The 22,470-nt window shown below is 48.1% G+C and overlaps 2 protein-coding genes, 2 pseudogenes and 1 gene segment (V, D, J or C); 1 reads left to right on the forward strand and 4 right to left on the reverse strand.

Annotated features, from left to right (window-relative positions):
* Positions 1 to 5,045: 5,045 nt before the first annotated feature.
* LOC147525788 (immunoglobulin heavy variable 3-23 pseudogene) lies at positions 5,046 to 5,580 on the reverse strand (annotated as a pseudogene).
* A 624-nt stretch (positions 5,581 to 6,204) lies between these two features.
* On the reverse strand, positions 6,205 to 8,234 carry LOC147525789 (uncharacterized). The gene is given in 5 exon segments (XM_086631002.1): positions 6,205 to 6,263; positions 6,555 to 6,845; positions 6,848 to 6,880; positions 7,015 to 7,069; positions 7,962 to 8,234. Coding segments are annotated over 5 exon segments (711 nt in total).
* A 208-nt stretch (positions 8,235 to 8,442) lies between these two features.
* On the reverse strand, positions 8,443 to 10,161 carry LOC104381854 (immunoglobulin heavy variable 3-23-like). The segment is given in 4 exon segments: positions 8,443 to 8,462; positions 9,592 to 9,915; positions 10,047 to 10,104; positions 10,138 to 10,161. Coding segments are annotated over 4 exon segments (426 nt in total).
* A 2,713-nt stretch (positions 10,162 to 12,874) lies between these two features.
* LOC147525790 (uncharacterized) lies at positions 12,875 to 18,079 on the reverse strand. The gene is given in 8 exon segments (XM_086631003.1): positions 12,875 to 12,921; positions 14,515 to 14,825; positions 15,873 to 16,200; positions 16,203 to 16,235; positions 16,355 to 16,419; positions 17,211 to 17,652; positions 17,874 to 17,938; positions 18,018 to 18,079. Coding segments are annotated over 8 exon segments (1,353 nt in total).
* On the forward strand, positions 18,078 to 21,188 carry LOC147525791 (immunoglobulin heavy variable 3-23-like; annotated as a pseudogene).
* The last annotated feature ends 1,282 nt before the right edge of the window (positions 21,189 to 22,470 follow it).

Raw genomic sequence — 22,470 nt, forward strand, 5'->3', positions numbered from 1 at the left:
TAGTTTTTAATATTTTTATTTTATTTTATTTCTTTTTATTATTTTTAATATATTTTATTTTGTTTTCTTTTATTTTATTTCTTTTTATTATTTTAAAATATTTTTTATTTTATTCTATTTCATTCCATTTATTTATTTTTACAATTTATTTTAGTTTATTTTTATATTATTTTATTTTTTATGTTTTCATTTAATTTTATCTTTATTTCCTTTGAGTTTTTAATATTTTTTCTTTAATTGAATTTAATTTTCTTCTATTTTTAGTTTCTTTTATTTCAGTCCATTTCTTTAATTTTACTTTTTTTTGTTTTGTTTTATTTAATTTTATTTCTTTTTTTATTTCAGTTTTTATTTATTTCATTTTATATTTCATTTTTTATTTTTTATTTATTTCATCTTTTATTTCATTTTTTATTTATTTCATTTTTTATTTATTTCATTTTTTATTTATTTCATTTTTTATTTATTTCATTTTTTATTTATTTCATTTTTTATTTATTTTTTATTTATTTCATTTTTTATTTATTTCATTTTTTAATTGATTTTTTTTAAATTTCATTTTCTTTCATTCCGTTTATTTTATTTTACCTTTATTTTCCTTTTTTTTTCTTTTGTGCTACTTAATACTTTTTATTAATGAAATATAATTATTCAAATAATTATATTATATATTTATGCAAACATTAATATTAAATAAATATGAAATAAAAATAATTAAATTTAATTTTTAAAAATTTAATTTGAAATTTCATTTCTTTTCGCTTTCTCTAATTTTTTCCCCTTTCACTTTCACCCCAGTTATCCCATTTCTTTCCCAGTTATTCCCAGTTATTCCCAGTTTCCTTCCTTATCCCCTGGATTTCCGATGAAAATTTCGCAAATGAAAATTTCGAAAATGAAAATTTTCCAAATGAAAATTTTCAAATTGAAATTTTCCCCACAATTTTTTTCGGGCGACGCCGAAAACGGGAAGAAACGAATGAAAAAAATTCGCCGTAAACAGCGTTAAAAATAACCCTAATAACGCTAATAAATAGCTGTTATTTTCGCTAATAACGCTAATAACAGTGATAATAATAGTAATAATGACGAGAATAACAATAACAACAACAATGATAATAATAATACCATTAATAATAACTAATAATAGCGATAATAACACCCCCCCTATTAATAGTAATAATAATAACAACTATAAGAATAATAACCATAAAAATAATAGCTACAATAGCGATTATTAATAATAATTATTAATACTAATGATTAAATAAAGCAGTTTGTAGTGATTGTAATAACACTAATAGCGATAATATTATTAATAATAATAATAATCATGAAGCAAAGCAGCATGTAGTGATTATAACACTAATAACAATAATAATAATTAATAATGATGAAATAAAGTAGCATGTAAAGATTATAACACTAATAGCGATAATAATTAATAATAATAATAATGAAATAAAGAAGCATGTAAGGATTATAATAACACTAATAGCAATAATATTATTAATAATAATAATAATAATCATGAAGCAAAGCAGCATGTAGTGATTATAACACTAATAACAATAATAATAATTAATAATGATGAAATAAAGTAGCATGTAAGGATTATAATAACACTAATAGCGATAATAATTAGTAATAATAATAATGAAATAAAGCAGCATGTAAGTATTATAATAACACTAATAGCGATAATATTATTAATAATAATAATAATCATGAAGCAAAGCAGCATGTAGTGATTATAACACTAATAACAATAATAATAATTAATAATGATGAAATAAAGTAGCATGTAAAGATTATTATAACACTAATAGCGATAATAATTAATAATAATAATGAAATAAAGCAGCATGTAAGGATTATAATAACACTAATAGCGATAATATTATTAATAATAATAATAATCATGAAGCAAAGCAGCATGTAACTATTATAACACTAATAACAATAATAATAATTAATAATGATGAAATAAAGCAGCATGTAAGGATTATAATAACACTAATAGCGATAATAATTAATAATAATAATAATGAAATAAAGCAGCATGTAAGGATTATAATAACACTAATAGCGATAATAATAATTAATAATAATAATAAAGCAGCATGGAATGATTATAACACTAATAGTGATAATAATATTAATTAATAATAACAATAATGAAATAAAGCAGCATGTAAAGATTATAATAACACTAATAGTGATAATAATAATATTAATTAATAATAATACAAATAAAGCAGCATGTAATGATTATAATAACACTAATAGAGATAATAATAATAAATAATAATAATGATGAAATAAAGCATCATGCGATGATTCTAATAACACTAATAGTGATAATAATAAAGCATCTGATAACTATAATAACATTAATAACAATAATAATAATAATGAAATAGCACGTGGTGATTGCAATAATGCTAATAGCAATATTAATATTATTAATAATAAATTATTTCTGCTGATTCAGGGATAAAGACAATAAACCAGAAACTGTTTCCCCCCAAATAAAACCAAAAATCTCTAAAATAATAAAAATATTAAGTAGCAAAGAAATTAATACTCCTAATAAATTCCAATAAAGCCATTTTTACCGTTATTAGCACTAATAATACTAATAAAAAGCACCGGCGCGGGCTCCATCTGCCGGGGGCGGCGCCGTTTCGCCGCGAAATCGGCCGGTTTCGGGGTTTTCCCGCGCAGCTGCCGCCGCCAAAAATATCTATTAATAGGCCCGAAACCCCAAAAAGGGCTTTTTTCGCCCCAAAATGAGTCTCGGCTCGCGTTTTCCGGCGTTTCCGCCGCAGCTGCTGCTCTCGGCACCTGGATTTGGGGGAGGAATTAAATTTATCCCCCGGATTCTCTAAATTAGGGCCGATAATTAGGTTTATTAGTGCTAATAATTGAGTCTCTTGAGGCTAATAATTCAATTTATCCCCCGAATTCCTTAAAGAAGGACTCAAAATCGAGTTTATTAGGCCTAATAATTAAATTTATTCCGCAGCCTCCCTAAATTAAGGCTAATAATTAAGTGTATTAGGCTAATAATTAAGTCTCTTAAGGCTAATAATTGAATTTATGCCCCAAATTCCTTAAATTTGGACTTGGAATTGACTCTATTAGGCCTAATAATTAAATTTATTCCACAGCCTTCCTAAATTAAGGCTAATAATCAAGTCTATTAGGCTAATAATTAAACTTGTCCCCATCCCTTCTAAATTAGAGCTTAAAATTAACTTTATTATGGCTAATAATTAAGTCTCTCAAGGCTAATAATTACATTTATCCCCCAAATTCCTGAACTTAGGACTCGGAATCGAGTTTATTAGACTTTATAATTAAATTTATTCCGCAGCCTCTCTAAATTAAGGCTAATAATCAAGCGTATTAGGCTAATAATTAAGTCTCTCATGGCTAATAATTACATTTATCCCCCTAATTCCTTAAATTAGGACTCGGAATCGAGTTTATTAGGCCTTATAATTAAATTTATTCTGCAACCTCCCTAAATTAAGGCTAATAATTAAGTGTATTCGGCTAATAATTAAACTTCTTCCCCATTCCTCCTAAATTAGGGCTAATAATTACGTCTATTGAGGCTAATAATGAGGTCTATTAGGCCTTTTAATTAAATTTATCCCCCATCTCTCCTAAATTAAGGCTAATAATTAAATGTATCAGGGCTTATAATTAAATTTATCCCCCTCCCTTGTAAATTAGGTCTAATAATTAGGTCATTAGGGCTAATAAATCAGTCTATTAGGGCTAATAATGACATTTATTTCCCAGTTTCTTGTAATTATGGCTAATAATTAAGTATATTAGGGCCAGGGTCTGGGTGCTCAGCAGGGATCCGTACTTGGGCCGTCAAAAAGCGGCCGGAATTTGGGGCAAATATTCCAAGTTTTGGGTCAATAGTTGAATTTTGGGGAAAATCATCGAGATTTGGGGCAAAATACTGAGGTTTGGGGCAAATGGTCAGAGTTTGGGGCAAAATGGTCAAAATTGGGAATAAAATGGTTGTGATTTGGGGCCAAACCAACCAAATTTGGGGCAAATGGTCAAGATTTGGGTCAAAAAGTGAAATTTTGGGTCAAAACCAGTGAAGATTTGATGGAAACGGTCAGAATTTGGGGCAAACGGTCAATGTTTGGGACAAACGGTCAAGTTGTGTGGCAGATGGTTGACTTTGGGGTTAAACGGTGGAGTTTTGGGGCAAATGGTGGAGATTTGGGAAAAATAGTTGAGTTTTGGGCCAAACCCAACAGGTTTGAGCAGAATCCATGAGATTTGGGGCAAAAGGTCCAAGTTTTGGGCAAATGGTTGAGTTGTAGGGAAAAACAGATGGGTTTTGGGGCAAAAATGGTCAAGATTTGGAGTCAAGAGTTGAGGTTTCAGACAAGAGGTCGAGGTTTAGGTCAAACAGTTGCGTTTTGGGGCAAAAATGGTCAAAATTTGGGGTCAAGAGTTGGTCTTTGGGAAAATAGTTGAGGTTTTGGGCAAATGGTTGATGGTTGGGTCAAAATCTGTGACATTGGTGGCGACCATTGAGGTTTGGGGCAAGAACGGTTGAGATTTGGTGAAGACACTCGAGGTTTGGGGCCAAACCAGTTGAGATGTGGGGTAAAAAGTCAATGTTTGGTGCAAATGGTTGAGGTTTGGGGCCAAACCAGTCGAAGTTTGGAGCAAGTGGTCAAGGTTCGAGCCAAATGGTTGAGCTTTGAGCCAAAACCAGTCGAGATTTGGGCCAAATTGTTTTGATTTGGAGTGAACGGTTGAGGTTGGAGTCAAATGGTGGAGATTTGGTGTAAACCCAGCGAGATTTGGGGCCAAGGGCTGATGGTTGGGGCAAACGATGGAGGTTTGGGGCAAAATCAGTTGAGATTTGGCACAAAGACTCAAGGTTTGGGTCAAAGGGCCGAGGTTTGGGAGCAGGACCTGGGGTGGGTGTGGGGGTCCGGGCTGGGCACAGGGGTCTGGGGAAGGTTTGGGGACGTTGAGGACACGGAGGTCGATCTCACCAGCATAAGTACCAGCACCAGCTTGTTTGGCGCAGTAGTAGGTGGCCGTGTCGCCGGCCGTGAGGCTGCTCATCTGCAGCGTGACCGTGCTCTGGGAGTTGTCCCTGGAGATGGTGAAGCGGCCCTTGACCGCCGGCGCGTACCAGTTGCCACCAAAGATGTTGTCCCGGGCGCCTGCCGTGCCCACTCCATGTTGAAGCTGCTGAAGGTGAAGCCGGAGCCGGTGCAGACGAGGCGTAACGACCCGCCGGGGGTCTGGAGACCCCTCCGGACTCCACCAGCGTCACGGCCGCCCGCAGCCCTGGGGAGGGAGGAAGGAGAGAGTTGAGTCGCTGCGTCCCACCATCACCATCATCATCAGCATCATCGTCGTCCCACCTAATGACCGCACCCAGACAGCAGGTCAAGATGGCCAACGCCTACCTGGGAGGGCTGCGAGGAGGAGGAGGAGGAAGGTGGAGGTGGGGCTGACCCAACCCTGCACCCTCCTACCAAGCCCAGACCCTCACACCTTCTTTGTCTCCATCTCCGGCATCTCCGGCTGCCAACGGGTTCTGGGCCACAACGACGGGATTTGGGGCAAATGGTCAAGGTTTGGGGCAAATGGTTGAGTTTTGGAGCAAAATCAGTCAGGTTTTGGGGTAAATTGTTGATCTTTTGGGGAAATGGTTGAGTCTTGGGGCAAAACCAATGAGATTTGGGGCAAATGGCTGAGGTTTGGGGTGAATGGCTGAGGTTTGGGGCAAAACCGGTCAAGGTTTGGGGCAAACAGTTGGGTTTTGGAGCAAAAGGTTGAGATTTGGTATTAATGGTTGAGATTTGGGGGGAAAAAAATGATATTTCAGGCAATCGGGTGAGTTTTGGCACAAATGGTCAAGGTTGTGTTCAAAGAGTGGCATTTTGGGTCAAAACTAGTCAAGGCTTGATGGAAATAGTCAGAATTTGGGGCAAACAGTCAATGTTTGGGACAAACCATCAAGTTGTGTGGCAGATGGCTGAGTTTGGGGGTGTATGGTCCAGGTTTTGGGCCAACAGTTGAGTTTTTGGGCAATCAGATGAGATGTGGGGCCAAAATGGTCAAGATTTGGGGTTAATAGTTGAGGTTTCAGACAAATGGTCAAGGTTTAGGTCTAACAGTTGCGTTTTTGGTCAAAAATGGTCAAAATTTGGAGTTAATAGTTGGGCTTTGGGGCAAATAGTTGATGGTTGGGACAAAATCTGTGACATTGGTGGCAACCATTGAGCTTTGGGGCAAGAACGGTTGAGATTTGGTGAAGACACTCGAGGTTTGGGGCCAAACCAGTTGAGATTTGGGGTAAAAGGTCAACATTTGGGGCAAATGGTTGAGGTTTGGAGCAAAACCAACCAGATTTGGGGTCAAACGGCCGAGGTTTGGGGCCAGGACCTGGGTTGGGTGTGGGGGTCTGGGCTGGGCACAGGGGTCTGGGGAAGGTCTGGGGACACTGGGGACACGGGGGTCGATGAAAGCAGCACCAGCATCACCAGTACCACCACCATAACCAAAAGAACTTTTGGCGCAGTAGTAGGTGGCCGTGTCGTCGGCCGTGAGGCTGCTCATCTGCAGCGTGACCGTGCTCTGGGAGTTGTCCCTGGAGATGGTGAAGCGGCCCTTGACCGCCGGCGCGTAGCCTGTCCAACCACCACTGCTACTAATTTCCGCGACGTATTCCAGCCCCTTCCCGGGCGCCTGCCGTGCCCAGTACATGGAGAAGCTGCTGAAGGTGAAGCCGGAGCCGGTGCAGACGAGGCGTAACGACCCGCTGGGGGTCTGGAGACCCCTCCGGACTCCACCAGCGTCATGGCCGCCCGCAGCCCTGGGGAGGGAGGAAGGAGAGAGTTGAGTCGCTGCGTCCCATCATCACCATCATCATCATCATCATCATCATCATCATCGTCGTCCCACCCAATGACCGCGCCCAGAGAGGAGGTCAAGATGGCCGACACCTACCTGGGAGGGCTGCGAGGAGGAGGAGGAGGAAGGTGGAGGTGGGGCTGACCCAACCCTGCACCCTCCTACCAAGCCCAGACCCTCACACCTTCTTTGTCTCCATCTCCGGCATCTCCGGCTGCCAACGGGTTCTGGGCCACAACGACGGGATTTGGGGCAAATGGTCACGGTTTGAAGAAAAACCAGTCAGGATTTGGGTAAAATAGTTGAGGTTTGGGGCAAAACCAATGAGATTTGGGGCAAACAGTTGAGGTTTGGGGCAAACACGGTCAGGTTTTGGGGCAAACCATTGAGATTTGGAGCAAAAGGTTGAGATTTGGGAGTAATGGTTGAGATTTGGGAAAAAAACAATGAGATTTCAGGCAATCGGGTGAGTTTTGGCACAAATGGTCAAGGTTTTGGTCAAACAGTGAAATTTTGTGTCAAACTCAGCCAAAGTTTGATGGAAACGGTCAGAATTTGGGGCAAACAGTCAATGTTTGGGACAAACGGTCAAGTTGTGTGGCAGGTGGCTGAGTTTGGGGGTTAATGGTGGAGATTTGGGGAAACCCAACAAGTTTTGGGGAAGAACTTGGGGCAAATGGTCCAGGTTTTGGGCAAAGAGATGAGATTTGGCGCAAAAAAGGTCCAGATTTGGTGTTAATAGTTGGGCTTTGGAGAAATAGTTGAGGTTTTGGGCAAATGGTTGAGTTTTAGGGCAAAACCAGTCAAGGTTTGGTGAAGGTGGTTGAGATTTTGGGCAAAGGGTTGTGTTTCGCGCAAAATGGTGGAGATTTGGGGCAAATTATCAAGGTTTGGTTGAAAGAAGTTGAGAATTCAGGCAAAGAGGTGAGGTTTGGGGCAAAAAACAGCCAGATTTGGGTCAAAGGGCCAAAGTTTGGGACCAGGCCCTGAGGTGGGTGTGGGGGTCTGGGCTGGGCACAGGGGTCTGGGGAAGGTTTGGGGACCCAGCGCAGTGACACTGGGGACACGGTGCTGGGGTCGATGCCACCAGCACCAGTACCACCACCATAAGCACCAGCACTTTTGACGCAGTAGTAGGTGGCCGTGTCGCTGGCCGTGAGGCTGCTCATCTGCAGCGTGACCGTGCTCTGGGAGTTGTCCCTGGAGATGGTGAAGCGGCCCTTGACCGCCGACCCGTAGCTTGTGCTACCACCAGTGCTCCAAATACCCGCGACGTATTCCAGCCCCTTCCCGGGCGCCTGTCGCATCCATCCCATGGCGAAGCTGCTGAAGGTGAAGCCGGAGCCGGTGCAGACGAGGCGTAACGACCCGCCGGGGGTCTGGAGACCCCTCCGGACTCCACCAGCGTCACGGCCGCCCGCAGCCCCGGGGAGGGAGGAAGGAGAGAGTTGAGTCGCCACGTCCCACCATCACCATCATCATCATCATTGTTGTCCCACCCAATGACCGCGCCCGGAGAGGAGGTCAAGATGGCTGACGCCTACCTGGCAGACATTCAGTGGACATTGGGGTCAAATCGACAAGATTTGGAGCTGATGGTTGAGTTTTGGGGCAAATGGTTGAGGTTTGAGCAAAAACATTCATGATGTGGGGCAAATGGTCAACGTTTGGGGCAAAAGGAGTCGAGATTTGGGTCAAACGGTTGATCTTTGGTGCAAATGGTTGAGATTTTGGTCAAACCCAACAGAATTTGGGCAAAACCAATGAGATTTGGGTCACATGGTTGATCTTCGGTGCAAATGGTTGAGATTTTGGTCAAACCCAACAGAATTTGGGCAAAAACAATGAGATTTGGGACAAACGGTTGGGTTTGGGGACGAAACCGTCAAGATTTTGGGAAAAACTTCAAGTTTGGGCCAAATGGTTGAGGTTTCAGCCAAAACTAGCAAAGATTTGAGGTAAATAGTTGATGTTTGGGGCAAGTGGTTCAGATTTGGTGGAAAAGTAAAGAGATTTGGGGCCAAACAATGAGATTTCAGGAAAAAACTGTTGAGCCATGGGGCAAATGGTTGAGGTTTGGGCCAAACATCTGAGGTTTGGGGCAAAGGATGGGGTGTGGGGCAAAACCAGCCAATGTTTGGTGAAGATGATGGAGTTTTGGGGCAAACAGTTGAGATTTGGGGCAAACCCTACAGAATTTGGGGCAGAATCCATCACCTTTGGGGCAAACTATCGAGATTTTGGGCAAATGGTTGAGGTTTGGGCCAAACGATCGAGGTTTGGGGGAAAAAACATCAAGTTTTGGTGGACACGGTCAATATTTAGGGCAAACAGTTGAGTATTGGGTCAGATGATGAAGATTTGGGGTGAAAACAGTCAAGAATTGGGGTAAGGAGTTGAGGTTTGGGGCAAATGGTTGAGTTTTGTGGCAAAACCAGTCAAGGTGTGGTGAAGGTGGTTGAGATTCTGGAGCAAACGAGTGAGTTTTGCGCAAAAATGTTGGAGATTTGGGGGAAATTATTAGGGTTTGAGTGAAAACAGTTGAGAACTGGGACAAATGGTTGAGGTTTGGGAGCAGGACCTGAGGTGGGTATGGGGACCCGGATGGGCACAGGGGTCTGGGGACATTGGGGACACGGGGGTCGATGAAAGCAGCACCAGCACCACCAGTACCACCACCATAACCATAAGCACCTTTGGCGCAGTAGTAGGTGGCCGTGTCGCCGGCCGTGAGGCTGCTCATCTGCAGCGTGACCGTGCTCTGGGAGTTGTCCCTGGAGATGGTGAAGCGGCCCTTGACCACCGACGCGTAGGATGTGCCACCACCGCTGTTGATATACGCGACGAACTCCAGCCCCTTCCCGGGCGCCTGTCGCGCCCAAACCATGAAGAAGCTGCTGAAGGTGAAGCCGGAGCCGGTGCAGACGAGGCGTAACGACCCGCCGGGGGTCTGGAGACCCCCTCCGGACTCCACCAGCGTCATGGCCGCCCGCAGCCCTGGGGAGGGAGGAAGGAGAGAGTTGAGTCGCTGCGTCCCACCATCATCATCATCATCACCATCATCATCACCATCATCGTCCTACCCAATGACCGTGCCTGGAGAGGAGGTCAAGATGGCCGACGCCTACCTGGGAGGGCTGCGAGGAGGAGGAGGAGGAGGAAGGTGGAGGTGGGGCTGACCCAACCCTGCACCCTCCTACCAAGCCCAGACCCTCACACCTTCTTTGTCTCCATCTCCGGCATCTCCGGCTGCCAACGAGTTCTGGGCCACAACGACGGGATTTGGGGCAAAGGGTCACGGTTTGGGGTCAACAGTTGAGTTTTGGAGCAAAACCAGTCAGGATTTGGGGAAATAGTTGAGGTTTTGGGAAATGGTTGAGTCTTGGGGCAAAACCAACAAGATTTTGGTGAGCAGTTGAGGTTTGTGGCAAAAATAGTCAAGGTTTTGAGGAAAAGAGTTGAGATTTGGGATAAAAGTTTGATATTTGAGACAAATGTTTGAGATTTGGGTCAAAACCAAGAAGATTTAGGACAAACAACTGATGTTTGGGGCAAATGATCTGCGTTTGGAGATAACGGTTGAGTTTTGGGACGAATAGTTGGGGTTTGGGGCCAAAATGTTCAAGATTTGGAGTTAATAGTTGAGGTTTCAGACACATGTTGGAGGTTTAGATCTAACAGTTGCGATTTGGGTCAAAAATGGTCAAGATTGTGGATCAAGGGTTGGGCTTTGGGAAAATAGTTGAGGTTTTGGGCAAATGGTTGAGGTTTGGGGCAAAACCTGTGACACTGATGGCGAAAAATTGAGGTTTGGGGCAAGAACGGTTGAGATTTGGTGAAGACACTCAAGGTTTGGGGCCAAACTAGTCGAGATCTCGGGTAAAAGGTCAAAGTTTGGGGCAAATGGTTGAGGTTTGGGGTAAAACCAACCAGATTTGGGTCACAGGGCTGAGGTTAGGGAGCAGGACCTGGGTGGGTGTGGGGGTCCGGGCTGGGCACAGGGGTCTGGGGAGGCTTTGGGGATGCGGCGGACACGGGGGTCGATCCAACCAGTACCACCAGTAGCACTACCAGTACTTTTGACGCAGTAGTAGGTGGCCGTGTCGCCGGCCGTGAGGCTGCTCATCTGCAGCGTGACCGTGCTCTGGGAGTCGTCCCTGGAGATGGTGAAGCGGCCCTCGACCGCCGACGGGTACCAGGTGGTACCACCACCTTTGTTGATACTCGCGACGCGCTCGAGGCCCTTCCCGGGCGCCTGCCGTGCCCAGTGCATGGAGAAGCTGCTGAAGGTGAAGCCGGAGCCGGTGCAGACGAGGCGTAACGACCCGCCGGGGGTCTGGCGACCCCCTCCGGACTCCACCAGTGTCATGGCCGCCCGCAGCCCTGGGGAGGGAGGAAGGAGAGAGTTGAGTCGCCGCGTCCCACCATCACCTTCATCATCATCATCGTCGTCCCACCCAATGACCGTGCCCGGAGAGGAGGTCAAGATGGCCGACGCCTACCTGGGAGGGCTGCGAGGAGGAGGAGGAGGAGGAAGGTGGAGGTGGGGCTGACCCAACCCTGCACCCTCCTACCAAGCCCAGACCCTCACACCTGCTTTGTCTCCATCTCCGGCATCTCCGGCTGCCAACGGGTTCTGGGCCACAACAACAGGATTTGGGGCAAATGGTCAAGGTTTGGGGTCAACAGTTGAGTTTTGGAGCAAACCCAGTCAGGATTTGGGGAAATAGTTGAGGTTTTGGGAAATGGTTGAGATTTGGCTCAAAACCAACGGGATTTGGGGCCAACCGTCAAGGTTTTGGCAGAACGGTCAAAGTTTGGGGTAAACAGTTGGGGTTTGGGGCCAACAGTTGAGTTTCGGAGCAAAACCAGTCTGGATTTGGGGAAAAGAGTTGAGGTTTGGAGAAATGGTTGAGTCTTGGGGCAAAAGGAATGAGGTTTGGGGCAAATGGTTGAGATTTGGCTTAAAACCATCAGAATTTGGGACAAAACCAACGAGATTTGGGGCAAACGATCAAAGTTATGAGCAAATGGTCAAAGTTTTGGGCAAACGGTTGGACTTTGGGACCAAAAAAGTGCGGATTTTGGTAAAGAGATGAAGTTTGGGGCAAAAGGTTGAGGTTTGGGGCAAAAACCATCACAGTTTGGTGAAGACAGTTGAGATTTTGGGCAAACAGTTGAGATTTGGAGCAAATGATGAAGGTTCGGGGTGAAAACTGTGGAGATTTGGGGTCAATGGTGGAGGTTTGGCACAAAACTACCCAGATAGGGGTCAAAGGGCCGAGGTTTGGGAGCAGGACCTGGGGTCTGCGTGGGGGTCCAGGCTGGGCACAGGGGTCTGGGGAAGGTCTGGGGATACTGGGGACACAGGGGTCGATGAAAGCAGCACCAGTACCACCAATACCACCATAAGCACTTCTAGCGCAGTAGTAGGTGGCCGTGTCGCCGGCCGTGAGGCTGCTCATCTGCAGCGTGACCGTGCTCTGGGAGTTGTCCTTGGAGATGGTGAAGCGGCCCTTGACCGCCGGCGCGTAGAATGTGCTACCACCACCACCAGTAGTACCCGCGACCCACTCCAGGCCCTTCCTGGACGCCTGTCGCATCCATCCCATGCCGAAGCTGCTGAAGGTGAAGCCGGAGCCGGTGCAGACGAGGCGTAACGACCCGCCGGGGGTCTGGAGACCCCTCCGGACTCCACCAGCGTCACGGCCGCCGGCAGCCCTGGGGAGGGAGGAAGGAGAGAGTTGAGTTGCCGCGTCCCACCATCACCATCATCATCATCATTGTTGTCCCACCCAATGACCGTGCCCGGAGAGGAGGTCAAGATGGCCGACGCCTACCTGGGAGACATTCAGTGGACATTGGGGTCAAATCGTCAAGATTTGGAGCTGATGGTTGAGGTTCGGGGCAAATGGTTGAGGTTTGAGCAAAAACATTCATGATGTGGGGCAAATGGTCAACGTTTGGGGCCAAAGCGGTTGAGATTTGGGTCAAACAGTTGATCTTTGGTGCAAATGGTTGAGATTTGGGTCAAACCCAACAGAATTTGGGCAAAACCAATGAGATTTGGGACAAACAGTTGGGGTTTGGGGCCGAAAACATCAAGATTTTGGTAAAAACTTCAAGTTTGGGCCAAATGGTTGAGGTTTCAGCCAAAATCAGTCAAGATTTGAGGTAAATAGTTGATGTTTGGGGCAAGTGGTTCAGATTTGGTGCAAAAGTACCGAGATTTGGGGCAATCAATGAGATGTTGGGAAAAAACTGTTGAGCCGTGGGGCAAATGGTTGAGGTTTGGGCCAAACATCTGAGGTTTGGGGCAAAGGATGGGGTGTGGGGCAAAACCAGCCGATGTTTGGTGAAGATGATGGAGTTTTGGGGCAAACAGTTGAGATTTGGGGCAAAACTCATGGAATTTGGGGCAGAACCAATGACCTTTGGGTCAAATGGTCAAGGTTTGGGGCCAAACGGTCAAAGTTTTGGGCAAATGGTCAAGGTTTTGGGGAAATGGTTGAGTCTTGGGGCAAAACCAACGAGATTTGGGGCAAACATTGTAGGTTTGGGGCAAAACCAGTCAAGGTTTGGGGCAAACAGTTGGGTTTTGGAGCAAAAGGTTGAGATTTGGGAGTAATGGTTGAGATTTGGGGGAAAAAAAAAAGAGATTTCAGGCAATCGGGTCAGTTTTGGCACAAATGGTCAAGGTTTTGGTCAAACAGTGGCATTTGGGGTCAAAACCCGTCAAGGTTTGATGGAAATGGTCAGAATTTGGGGCAAACGGTCAATGTTTGGGACAAACGGTCAAGTTGTGAGGCAGATGGCTGAGTTTGGGGGAGAATGGTGAAGGTTTGGGGCAAATGGTGGAGATTTTGGGCAAATAGTTGAGGTTTGGGGCAAATCCAACTGGTTTTGAGCGGAATCCACGAGATTTGGGGCAAAGGGTCCAGCTTTTGTGCAAAAGGTTGAGTTTTGGGGAAAAACAGATGGGGTTTGGGGTAAAAATGGTCAAGATTTGGAGTCAAGAGTTGAGTTTTCAGACAAGAGATCGAGGTTTAGGTCAAACAGTTGCGTTTTGGGGCAAAAATGGTCAAAATTTGGGTTGAAAACTTTGACTTTGGGGAAATAGTTGAGGTTTGGGGCAAATGGTTGATGGTTGGGGCAAAATCTGGGACATTTGTGACAAATAATCGAGGTTTGGGGCAAGAACGGTTGAGATTCGGTGAAGACACTCAAGGTTTGGGGCCAAACCAGTTGAGATTTGGGGTGAAAGGTCAACATTTGGGGCAAATGGTTGATGGTTGGGGCAAAATCTGGGACATTTGTGACAAATAATCGAGGTTTGGGGCAAGAACGGTTGAGATTCGGTGAAGACACTCAAGGTTTGGGGCCAAACCAGTTGAGATTTGGGGTGAAAGGTCAACATTTGGGGGAAATGGTTGAGGTTTGGGGCAAAATCGATCGAGATTTGAGTCAAATTGCTGAGGTTTGGGACCAGGCTCTGGGTTGGGTGTGGGGGTCCGGGCTGGGCACAGGGGTCTGGGGAAGGTCTGGGGACGTTGGGGACATGGGGCTTGATCCGACCAGCACCAGCATCACCAGTACCAGCACTTTTGACGCAGTAGTAGGTGGCCGTGTCGTCGGCCGTGAGGCTGCTCATCTGCAGCGTGACCGTGCTCTGGGAGTTGTCCCTGGAGATGGTGAAGCGGCCCTTGACCGCCGACGCGTACCAGGTGCTACCACCACTGTAGCTAATTTCCGCGACCCACTCCAGCGCCTTCCCGGGCGCCTGTCGCACCCACTGCATGTGGAAGCTGCTGAAGGTGAAGCCGGAGCCGGTGCAGACGAGGCGTAACGACCCGCCGGGGGTCTGGAGACCCCTCCGGACTCCACCAGCGTCACGGCCGCCCGCAGCCCTGGGGAGGGAGGAAGGAGAGAGTTGAGTCGCCGCGTCCCACCATCACCATCATCATCATCATTGTTGTCCCACCCAATGACCGCGCCCGGAGAGGAGGTCAAGATGGCTGACGCCTACCTGGGAGACATTCAGTGGACATTGGGGTCAAATCGTCAAGATTTGGAGCTGATGGTTGAGGTTCGGGGCAAATGGTTGAGGTTTGAGCAAAAACATTCATGATGTGGGGCAAATGGTCAACGTTTGGGGCCAAAGAGGTCGAGATTTGGGTCAGACGGTTGATCTTTGGTGCAAATGGTTGAGATTTTGGTCAAACCCAACAGAATCTGGGCAAAACCAATGAGATTTGGGACAAACAGTTGGGGTTTGGGGCCGAAACCATCAAGATTTTGGGAAAAACTTCAAGTTTGGGCCAAATGGTTGAGGTTTCAGCCAAAATCAGTCAAGATTTGAGGTAAATAGTTGAGGTTTGGGGCAAGTGGTTCAGATTTGGTGCAAAAGTACCGAGATTTGGGGCAATCAATGAGATGTTGGGAAAAAACTGTTGAGCTGTGGGGCAAATGGTTGAGGTTTGGGCCAAACATCTGAGGTTTGGGGCAAAGGATGGGGTGTGGGGCAAAACCAGCTGATGTTTGGTGAAGATGATGGAGTTTTGGGGCAAACAGTTGAGATTTGGGGCAAAACTCATGGAATTTGGGGCAGAACCAATGACCTTTGGGTCAAATGGTCAAGGTTTGGGGCCAACAGTCAAAGTTTTGGGCAAATGGTCAAGGTTTTGGGCAAATGGTTGAGGTTTGGGGCAAACAATCGAGGTTTGGGGCAAAAACTGTCAAGTTTTGGTGGAGATGGTCAAGATTTTGGTCAAACGGTTGAGTTTTGAAGCAGTTGATGAAGGTTTGGGGTGAAAACAGTCGAGATTTGGGATAAATGGTTGAGGTTTAGGGCAAAACCAACCATATTTGAGGGAAACTCCTGAGATTTGGGACCCGGCCCTGGGATGGGTGTGGGACCCCGGACTGCGCACAGGGGTCTGGGAAGGTTTGGGGACGTTGGGGACACAGTGCCAGGGTGGGTCCCACCACCATAAGCACCACCAGCACCATCAGCATCTTTGGCGCAGTAGTAGGTGGCCGTGTCGCCGGCCGTGAGGCTGCTCATCTGCAGAGTGACCGTGCTCTGGGAGTTGTCCCTGGAGATGGTGAAGTGGCCCTTGACCGCCGACGCGTACCAGTTGCCACCAAAGATGTTGATACCCGCGACGAACTCCAGCCCCTTCCCCGGTGCCTGCCGTGCCCACTCCATGTTGAAGCTGCTGAAGGTGAAGCCGGAGCCGGTGCAGACGAGTCGTAACGACCCGCCGGGGGTCTGGAGACCCCTCCGGACTCCACCAGCGTCATGGCCTCCCGCAGCCCTGGGGAGGGAGGAAGGAGAGAGTTGAGTCGCCGCGTCCCACCAACACCATCATCATCATCAACGTCATCCCACCCTATGGCCGCACCCGGAGAGGAGGTCAAGATGGCCACCGCCTACCTGGGAGGGCTGCGAGGAGGAGGAGGAGGAAGGTGGAGGTGGGGCTGACCCAACCCTGCACCCTCCTACCAAGCCCAGACCCTCACACCTTCTTTGTCTCCATCTCCGGCATCTCCGGCTGCCAACGAGTTCTGGGCCACAACGACAGGATTTGGGGCAAATGGTCAAAGTTTTGGGCAAATGGTCAAGATTTGGGGCAAATGGTTGAGTTTTGGAGCAAAACAAGTCAGGATCTGGGGTAAATTCTTGATCTTTTGGGGAAAAGCTTGAGTTTTGGGGCAGAAGCAGTTAGATTTGGGGCAACATTCTCCCAGACATTGAAGGTTGGGAGAAAAATCTGTTGAGGTTTGATGAAAACGATGATAATTTGGGGCAAACGGTTGAGGTTTGGGACTGATCATCACCATCTGGGGCAAATGGAAGAGTTTGGGGCAAACGGTCGAGCGCTGGGGCAAAACCACTGAGATTTGGGCCAAAGGCGGAGGTTTGGGGCAAATGGTCAGGGTTTGGGGCAAAACTGGTCAAGATTTGGGGCAAACGGTTGATGTTTGGGGCAAATGGTTGAGATTTGGGGCAAACCCAACCCAATTTGGGCATAAGGGGCAAACGGTCAAGGTTTGGGGCCAACAGTTGGGATTTGGGGCCAAACCAACCAAATTGGGGGCAAAACCATTGAGGTTTGGGGCAAGAACGGTTGAGATTTGGTGAAGACACTCAAGGTTTGGGGCCAAACCAGTGGAGATTTGGGGTGAAAGGTCAAGGTTTGGGGCAAATGGTTGAGGTTTGGGGCAAAACCAACGAGATTTGGGTCAAATTGCTGAGGTTTAGCACCAGGATCCGGGGTGGGTGTGGGGACCTGGGCTGGGCACAGGGGTCTGGGGAAGGTTTGGGGACGTTGGGGACATGGGGGTCTATGTAACCAGCACCAGCATCACCAGTACCACCACCATAAGCACCAGCACCACCAGTACCACCACGATAACCATAAGATGTTTTGGCGCAGTAGTAGGTGGCCGTGTCGCTGGCCATGAGGTTGTTCATCTGCAGCGTGACCGTGCTCTGGGAGTTGTCCCTGGAGATGGTGAAGCGGCCCTTGACCGCCGGCGCGTACCAGGTGCCACCACTATCGTCATCAATAGCCGCGACCCACTCCAGCCCCTTCCTGGGCGCCTGTCGCACCCAGTAGACGGGAAAGTCGCCGAAGGTGAAGCCGGAGCCGGTGCAGACGAGGCGTAACGACCCGCCGGGGGTCTGGTGACCCCCTCCGGACTCCACCAGCGTCATGGCCGCCCGCAGCCCTGGGGAGGGAGGAAGGAGAGAGTTGAGTCACTGCGTCCCACCATCATCATCAACATCATCATCAACATCATCATCGTCGTCACCATCAACATCATCATCAACATCATCAACACCATCATTGTCATCATCATCAACACCATCATCATCACCATCATCATCACCATCATCGTCCCACCCAATGACCATGCCTGGAGAGGAGGTCAAGATGGCCGACACCTACCTGGGAGGGCTGCGAGGAGGAGGAGGAGGAAGGTGGAGGTGGGGCTGACCCAACCCCGCCCCCTTCTACCAAGGTGGAGCATCTACACTTGTGGTAGGTGCTCCCCTGACGTTGCTGCCAGCACCGAGTGAGGACCAGGGGGACCTGGGAGTCTTCTCCTCCCCCATCTGCTTGGCCTCTGGCTCCACCGTCAGCAGCTCCGGCATGTTCTGGGTGCAACAGGTGCCCAGGAAGGAGCTCGAGCGCGTCGCGGGTATTTATAGCGATGGTGGTTTCACAACCGACGCGCCGGCGGTCGAGGGCCGCTTCACCATCTCCAGGGACAACTCCCAGAGCACGGTCACGCTGCAGATGAGCAGCCTCACGGCCGGCGACACGGCCACCTACTACTGCGTCAAAAGTGCTGGTACTGGTGGTGCTTATGGTGGTGCTGCTCCTGGTTACATCGACCCCCGTGTCCCCAGGGTCCCCAGACCTTCCCCAGACCCCTGTGCCCAGCCCAGACCTCCACACCCACCCCAGGTCCTGCTCCCAAACCTCAGCCCTTTGACCAAAATCTCGTTGGTTTTGCCCCAAACCTCAACCATTTGCCCCAAACCTTCACCTTTTACCCCAAATCTCCACTGGTTTGGCCCCAAACCTCGAGTGTCTTCACCAAATCTCAACCATTCTTGCCCCAAACCTCAACGGTTCACCACAAATGTCCCAGATTTTGACCCAACCATCAACCACTTGCCCCAAACCTCAACTATTTCCCCAAAGCCCAACTCTTGACCCCATATTTTGACCATTTTTGCCCCAAAATGCAAATGTTTGACCTAAACCTCGACCTCTTGTCTGAAACCTCAAGTGTTAACTCCAAATCTTGACCATTTTTGCCCCAAACCCCATCTGCTTTTCCCCAAAACTCAACCATTTGCCCAAAACCTGCACTCTTTGCCCCAAATCTCATGGATTCTGCTCAAATCCTGTTGGGTTTGGCCCAAACCTCAACTATTTGCCCGAAATCTCCACCATTTGCCCCAAAACTCTGCTATTTAACCCCAAAGTCAACCATCTGCCATTGAACTTGACCGTTTGTCCCAAACCTTGACCATTTGCCCCAAATCCCGTCGTTGTGGCCCAGAACTCGTTGGCAGCTGGAGATGCCGGAGATGGAGACAAAGAAGGTGTGAGGGTCTGGGCTTGGTAGGAGGGTGCAGGGTTGGGTCAGCCCCACCTCCACCTTCCTCCTCCTCCTCCTCGCAGCCCTCCCAGGTAGGCGTCGGCCATCTTGACCTCCTCTCCGGGCACGGTCAGTGGGTGGGACGATGATGATGATGATGATGGTGATGGTGGGACGTGGCGACTCAACTCTCTCCTTCCTCCCTCCCCAGGGCTGCGGGCGGCCATGACGCTGGTGGAGTCCGGAGGGGTCTCCAGACCCCCGGCGGGTCGTTATGCCTCGTCTGCACCGGCTCCGGCTTCACCTTCAGCAGCTTCCACATGGAGTGGGCACGGCAGGCGCCCGGGAAGGCGCTGGAGTGGGTCGCGGAAATTAGCTACAGTGGTGGTAGCACCTGGTACGCATCGGCGGTCAAGGGCCGCTTCACCATCTCCAGGGACAACTCCCAGAGCACGGTCACGCTGCAGATGAGCAGCCTCACGGCTGACGACACAGCCACCTACTACTGCGTCAAAAGTGCTGGTACTGGTGATGCTGGTGCTGGTCGGATCAAGCCCCGTGTCCCCAACGTCCCCAGACCTTCCCCAGATCCCTGTGCCCAGCCCGGACCCCCACACCCACCCCAGAGCCTGGTCCCAAACCTCAGCAATTTGACTCAAATCTCGATCGATTTTGCCCCAAACCTCAACCATTTCCCCCAAATGTTGACCTTTCACCCCAAATCTCAACTGGTTTGGCCCCAAACCTTGAGTGTCTTCACCGAATCTCAACCGTTCTTGCCCCAAACCTCGATTATTTGTCACAAATGTCCCAGATTTTGACCCAACCATCAACCATTTGCCCCAAACCTCAACTATTTCCCCAAAGTCAAAGTTTTCAACCCAAATTTTGACCATTTTTGCCCCAAAACGCAACTGTTTGACCTAAACCTCGATCTCTTGTCTGAAAACTCAACTCTTGACTCCAAATCTTGACCATTTTTACCCCAAACCCCATCTGTTTTTCCCCAAAACTCAACCTTTTGCACAAAAGCTGGACCCTTTGCCCCAAATCTCGTGGATTCCGCTCAAAACCAGTTGGATTTGCCCCAAACCTCAACTATTTGCCCCAAATCTCCACCATTTGCCCCAAACCTTCACCATTCTCCCCCAAACTCAACCATCTGCCATAGAACTTGACCGTTTGTCCCAAACACTGACCGTTTGCCCCAAATTGTGACCGTTTCCATCAAACCTTGACGGGTTTTGACCCCAAATGCCACTGTTTGACCAAAACCTTGACCATTTGTGCCAAAACTGACCCGATTGCCTGAAATCTCATTGTTTTTCCCCAAATCTCAACCATTACTCCCAAATCTCAACCTTTTGCTCCAAAACCCAACTATTTGCCCCAAACCTTGACTGGTTTTGCCCCAAACCTACAATGTTTGCCCCAAATCTCGTTGGTTTTGCCCCAAGACTCAACCATTTCCCCAAAACCTTGACCATTTGCCCAAAACTTTGACTATTTGCCCCAAACCTTGACCATTTGACCCAAAGGTCATTGGTTCTGCCCCCAATTCTGTGGGTTTTGCCCCAAATCTCAACTGTTTGCCCCAAAACTCCATCATCTTCACCAAACATCGGCTGGTTTTGCCCCAAACCCCATCCTTTGCCCCAAACCTCAGATGTTTGGCCCAAACCTCAACCATTTGCCCCACGGCTCAACAGTTTTTTCCCAACATCTCATTGATTGCCCCAAATCTCGGTACTTTTGCACCAAATCTGAACCACTCACCCCAAACCTCAACTATTTACCTCAAATCTTGACTGGTTTTGCCTGAAACCTCAACCATTTGGCACAAACTTGAAGTTTTTACCAAAATCTTGACTGTTTCGGCCCCAAACCCCAACCGTTTGTCCCAAATCTCATTGGTTTTGCCCAAATTCTGTTGGGTTTGACCAAAATCTCAACCATTTGCACCAAAGATCAACTGTTTGACCCAAATCTCAACCGCTTTGGCCCCAAACGTTGACCATTTGCCCCACATCATGAACGTTTTTGCTCAAACCTCAACCATTTGCCCTGAACCTCAACCACCAGCTCCAAATCTTGACGATTTGACCCCAATGTCCACTGAATGTCTGCCAGGTAGGCGTCGGCCATCTTGACCTCCTGTCTGGGTGCGGTCATTGGGTGGGACGATGATGATGATGATGATGATGGTGATGATGGTGATGGTGGGACGCGGCGACTCAACTCTCTCCTTCCTCCCTCCCCAGGGCTGCGGGCGACCATGACACTGGTGGAGTCCGGAGGGGTCTCCAGACCCCCGGTGGGTCGTTACGCCTCGTCTGCACCGGCTCCGGCTTCACCTTCAGCAGCTTCGCCATGGGATGGATGCGACAGGCGCCCGGGAAGGGGCTGGAATACGTCGCGGGTATTTGGAGCACTGGTGGTGGCACATACTACGCACCTGCGGTCAAGGGCCGCTTCACCATCTCCAGGGACAACTCCCAGAGCACGGTCACGCTGCAGATGAGCAGCCTCACGGCTGACGACACGGCCACCTACTACTGCGCCAAAGGTGCTGGTGCTTATGCTGGTGGTAATGGTGCTGGTGGCATCGACCCCAGCACCGTGTCCCCAGAGTCCCTGCGCTGGGTCCCCAAACCTTCTCCAGACCCCTGTGCCCAGCCCGGACCCCCACACCCACCCCAGAGCCTGGTTTCAAACCTCGGCCCTTTGACCCAAATCTGGTTAGTTTTGCACCAAACCTCCACCATTGACCCCAAATCTCCACAGTTTTCACCCCGAACCTTCATCATTTGCTCCAAATCTCAACTCTTTGCCCAAAATCTCAACTGTCTTCACCAAACTGTGATGGTTTTTGCCCCAAACCTCAACCTTTTGCCCCAAACTTCATCTCTTTACCAAAATCCGCACTTTTTTGGTCCCAAAGTCCAACCGTTTGCCCAAAACTTTGACCATTTGCTCATAACTTTGATCGTTTGCCCCAAATCTCGTTGGTTTTGTCCCAAATTCTGATGGTTTTAAGCCAAATCTCAACCATTTGCCCCAAACCTCATTCCTTTTGCCCCAAGACTCAACCATTTCTCCAAACCTCAACTATTTTCCCAAAATCCAGACTGGTTTTGCTCCGAAACTCAACTGTTGGCCCCAAACCCCAACTGTTTACCCCAAACTTTGACCGTTCTGCCAAAACCTTGACGGTTGGCCCCAAATCCCGTTGGTTTTGAGCCAAATCTCAACCATTTCCCAAAACCTCAACTATTTCCCCAAATCCTGACTGGGTTTGCTCCAAACCTCAACTTTTGACCCCAAACCTTGACCATTTGCCCCAAATCCTGTTGTTGTGGCCCAGAACCCGTTGGCAGCCGGAGATGCCGGAGATGGAGACAAAGAAGGTGTGAGGGTCTGGGCTTGGTAGGA

Source organism: Tauraco erythrolophus, unplaced genomic scaffold, assembly GCF_009769465.1.
Source record: "Tauraco erythrolophus isolate bTauEry1 unplaced genomic scaffold, bTauEry1.pri scaffold_68_arrow_ctg1, whole genome shotgun sequence".
In the NCBI taxonomy this organism is placed as follows: Eukaryota; Metazoa; Chordata; class Aves; order Musophagiformes; family Musophagidae; genus Tauraco; species Tauraco erythrolophus.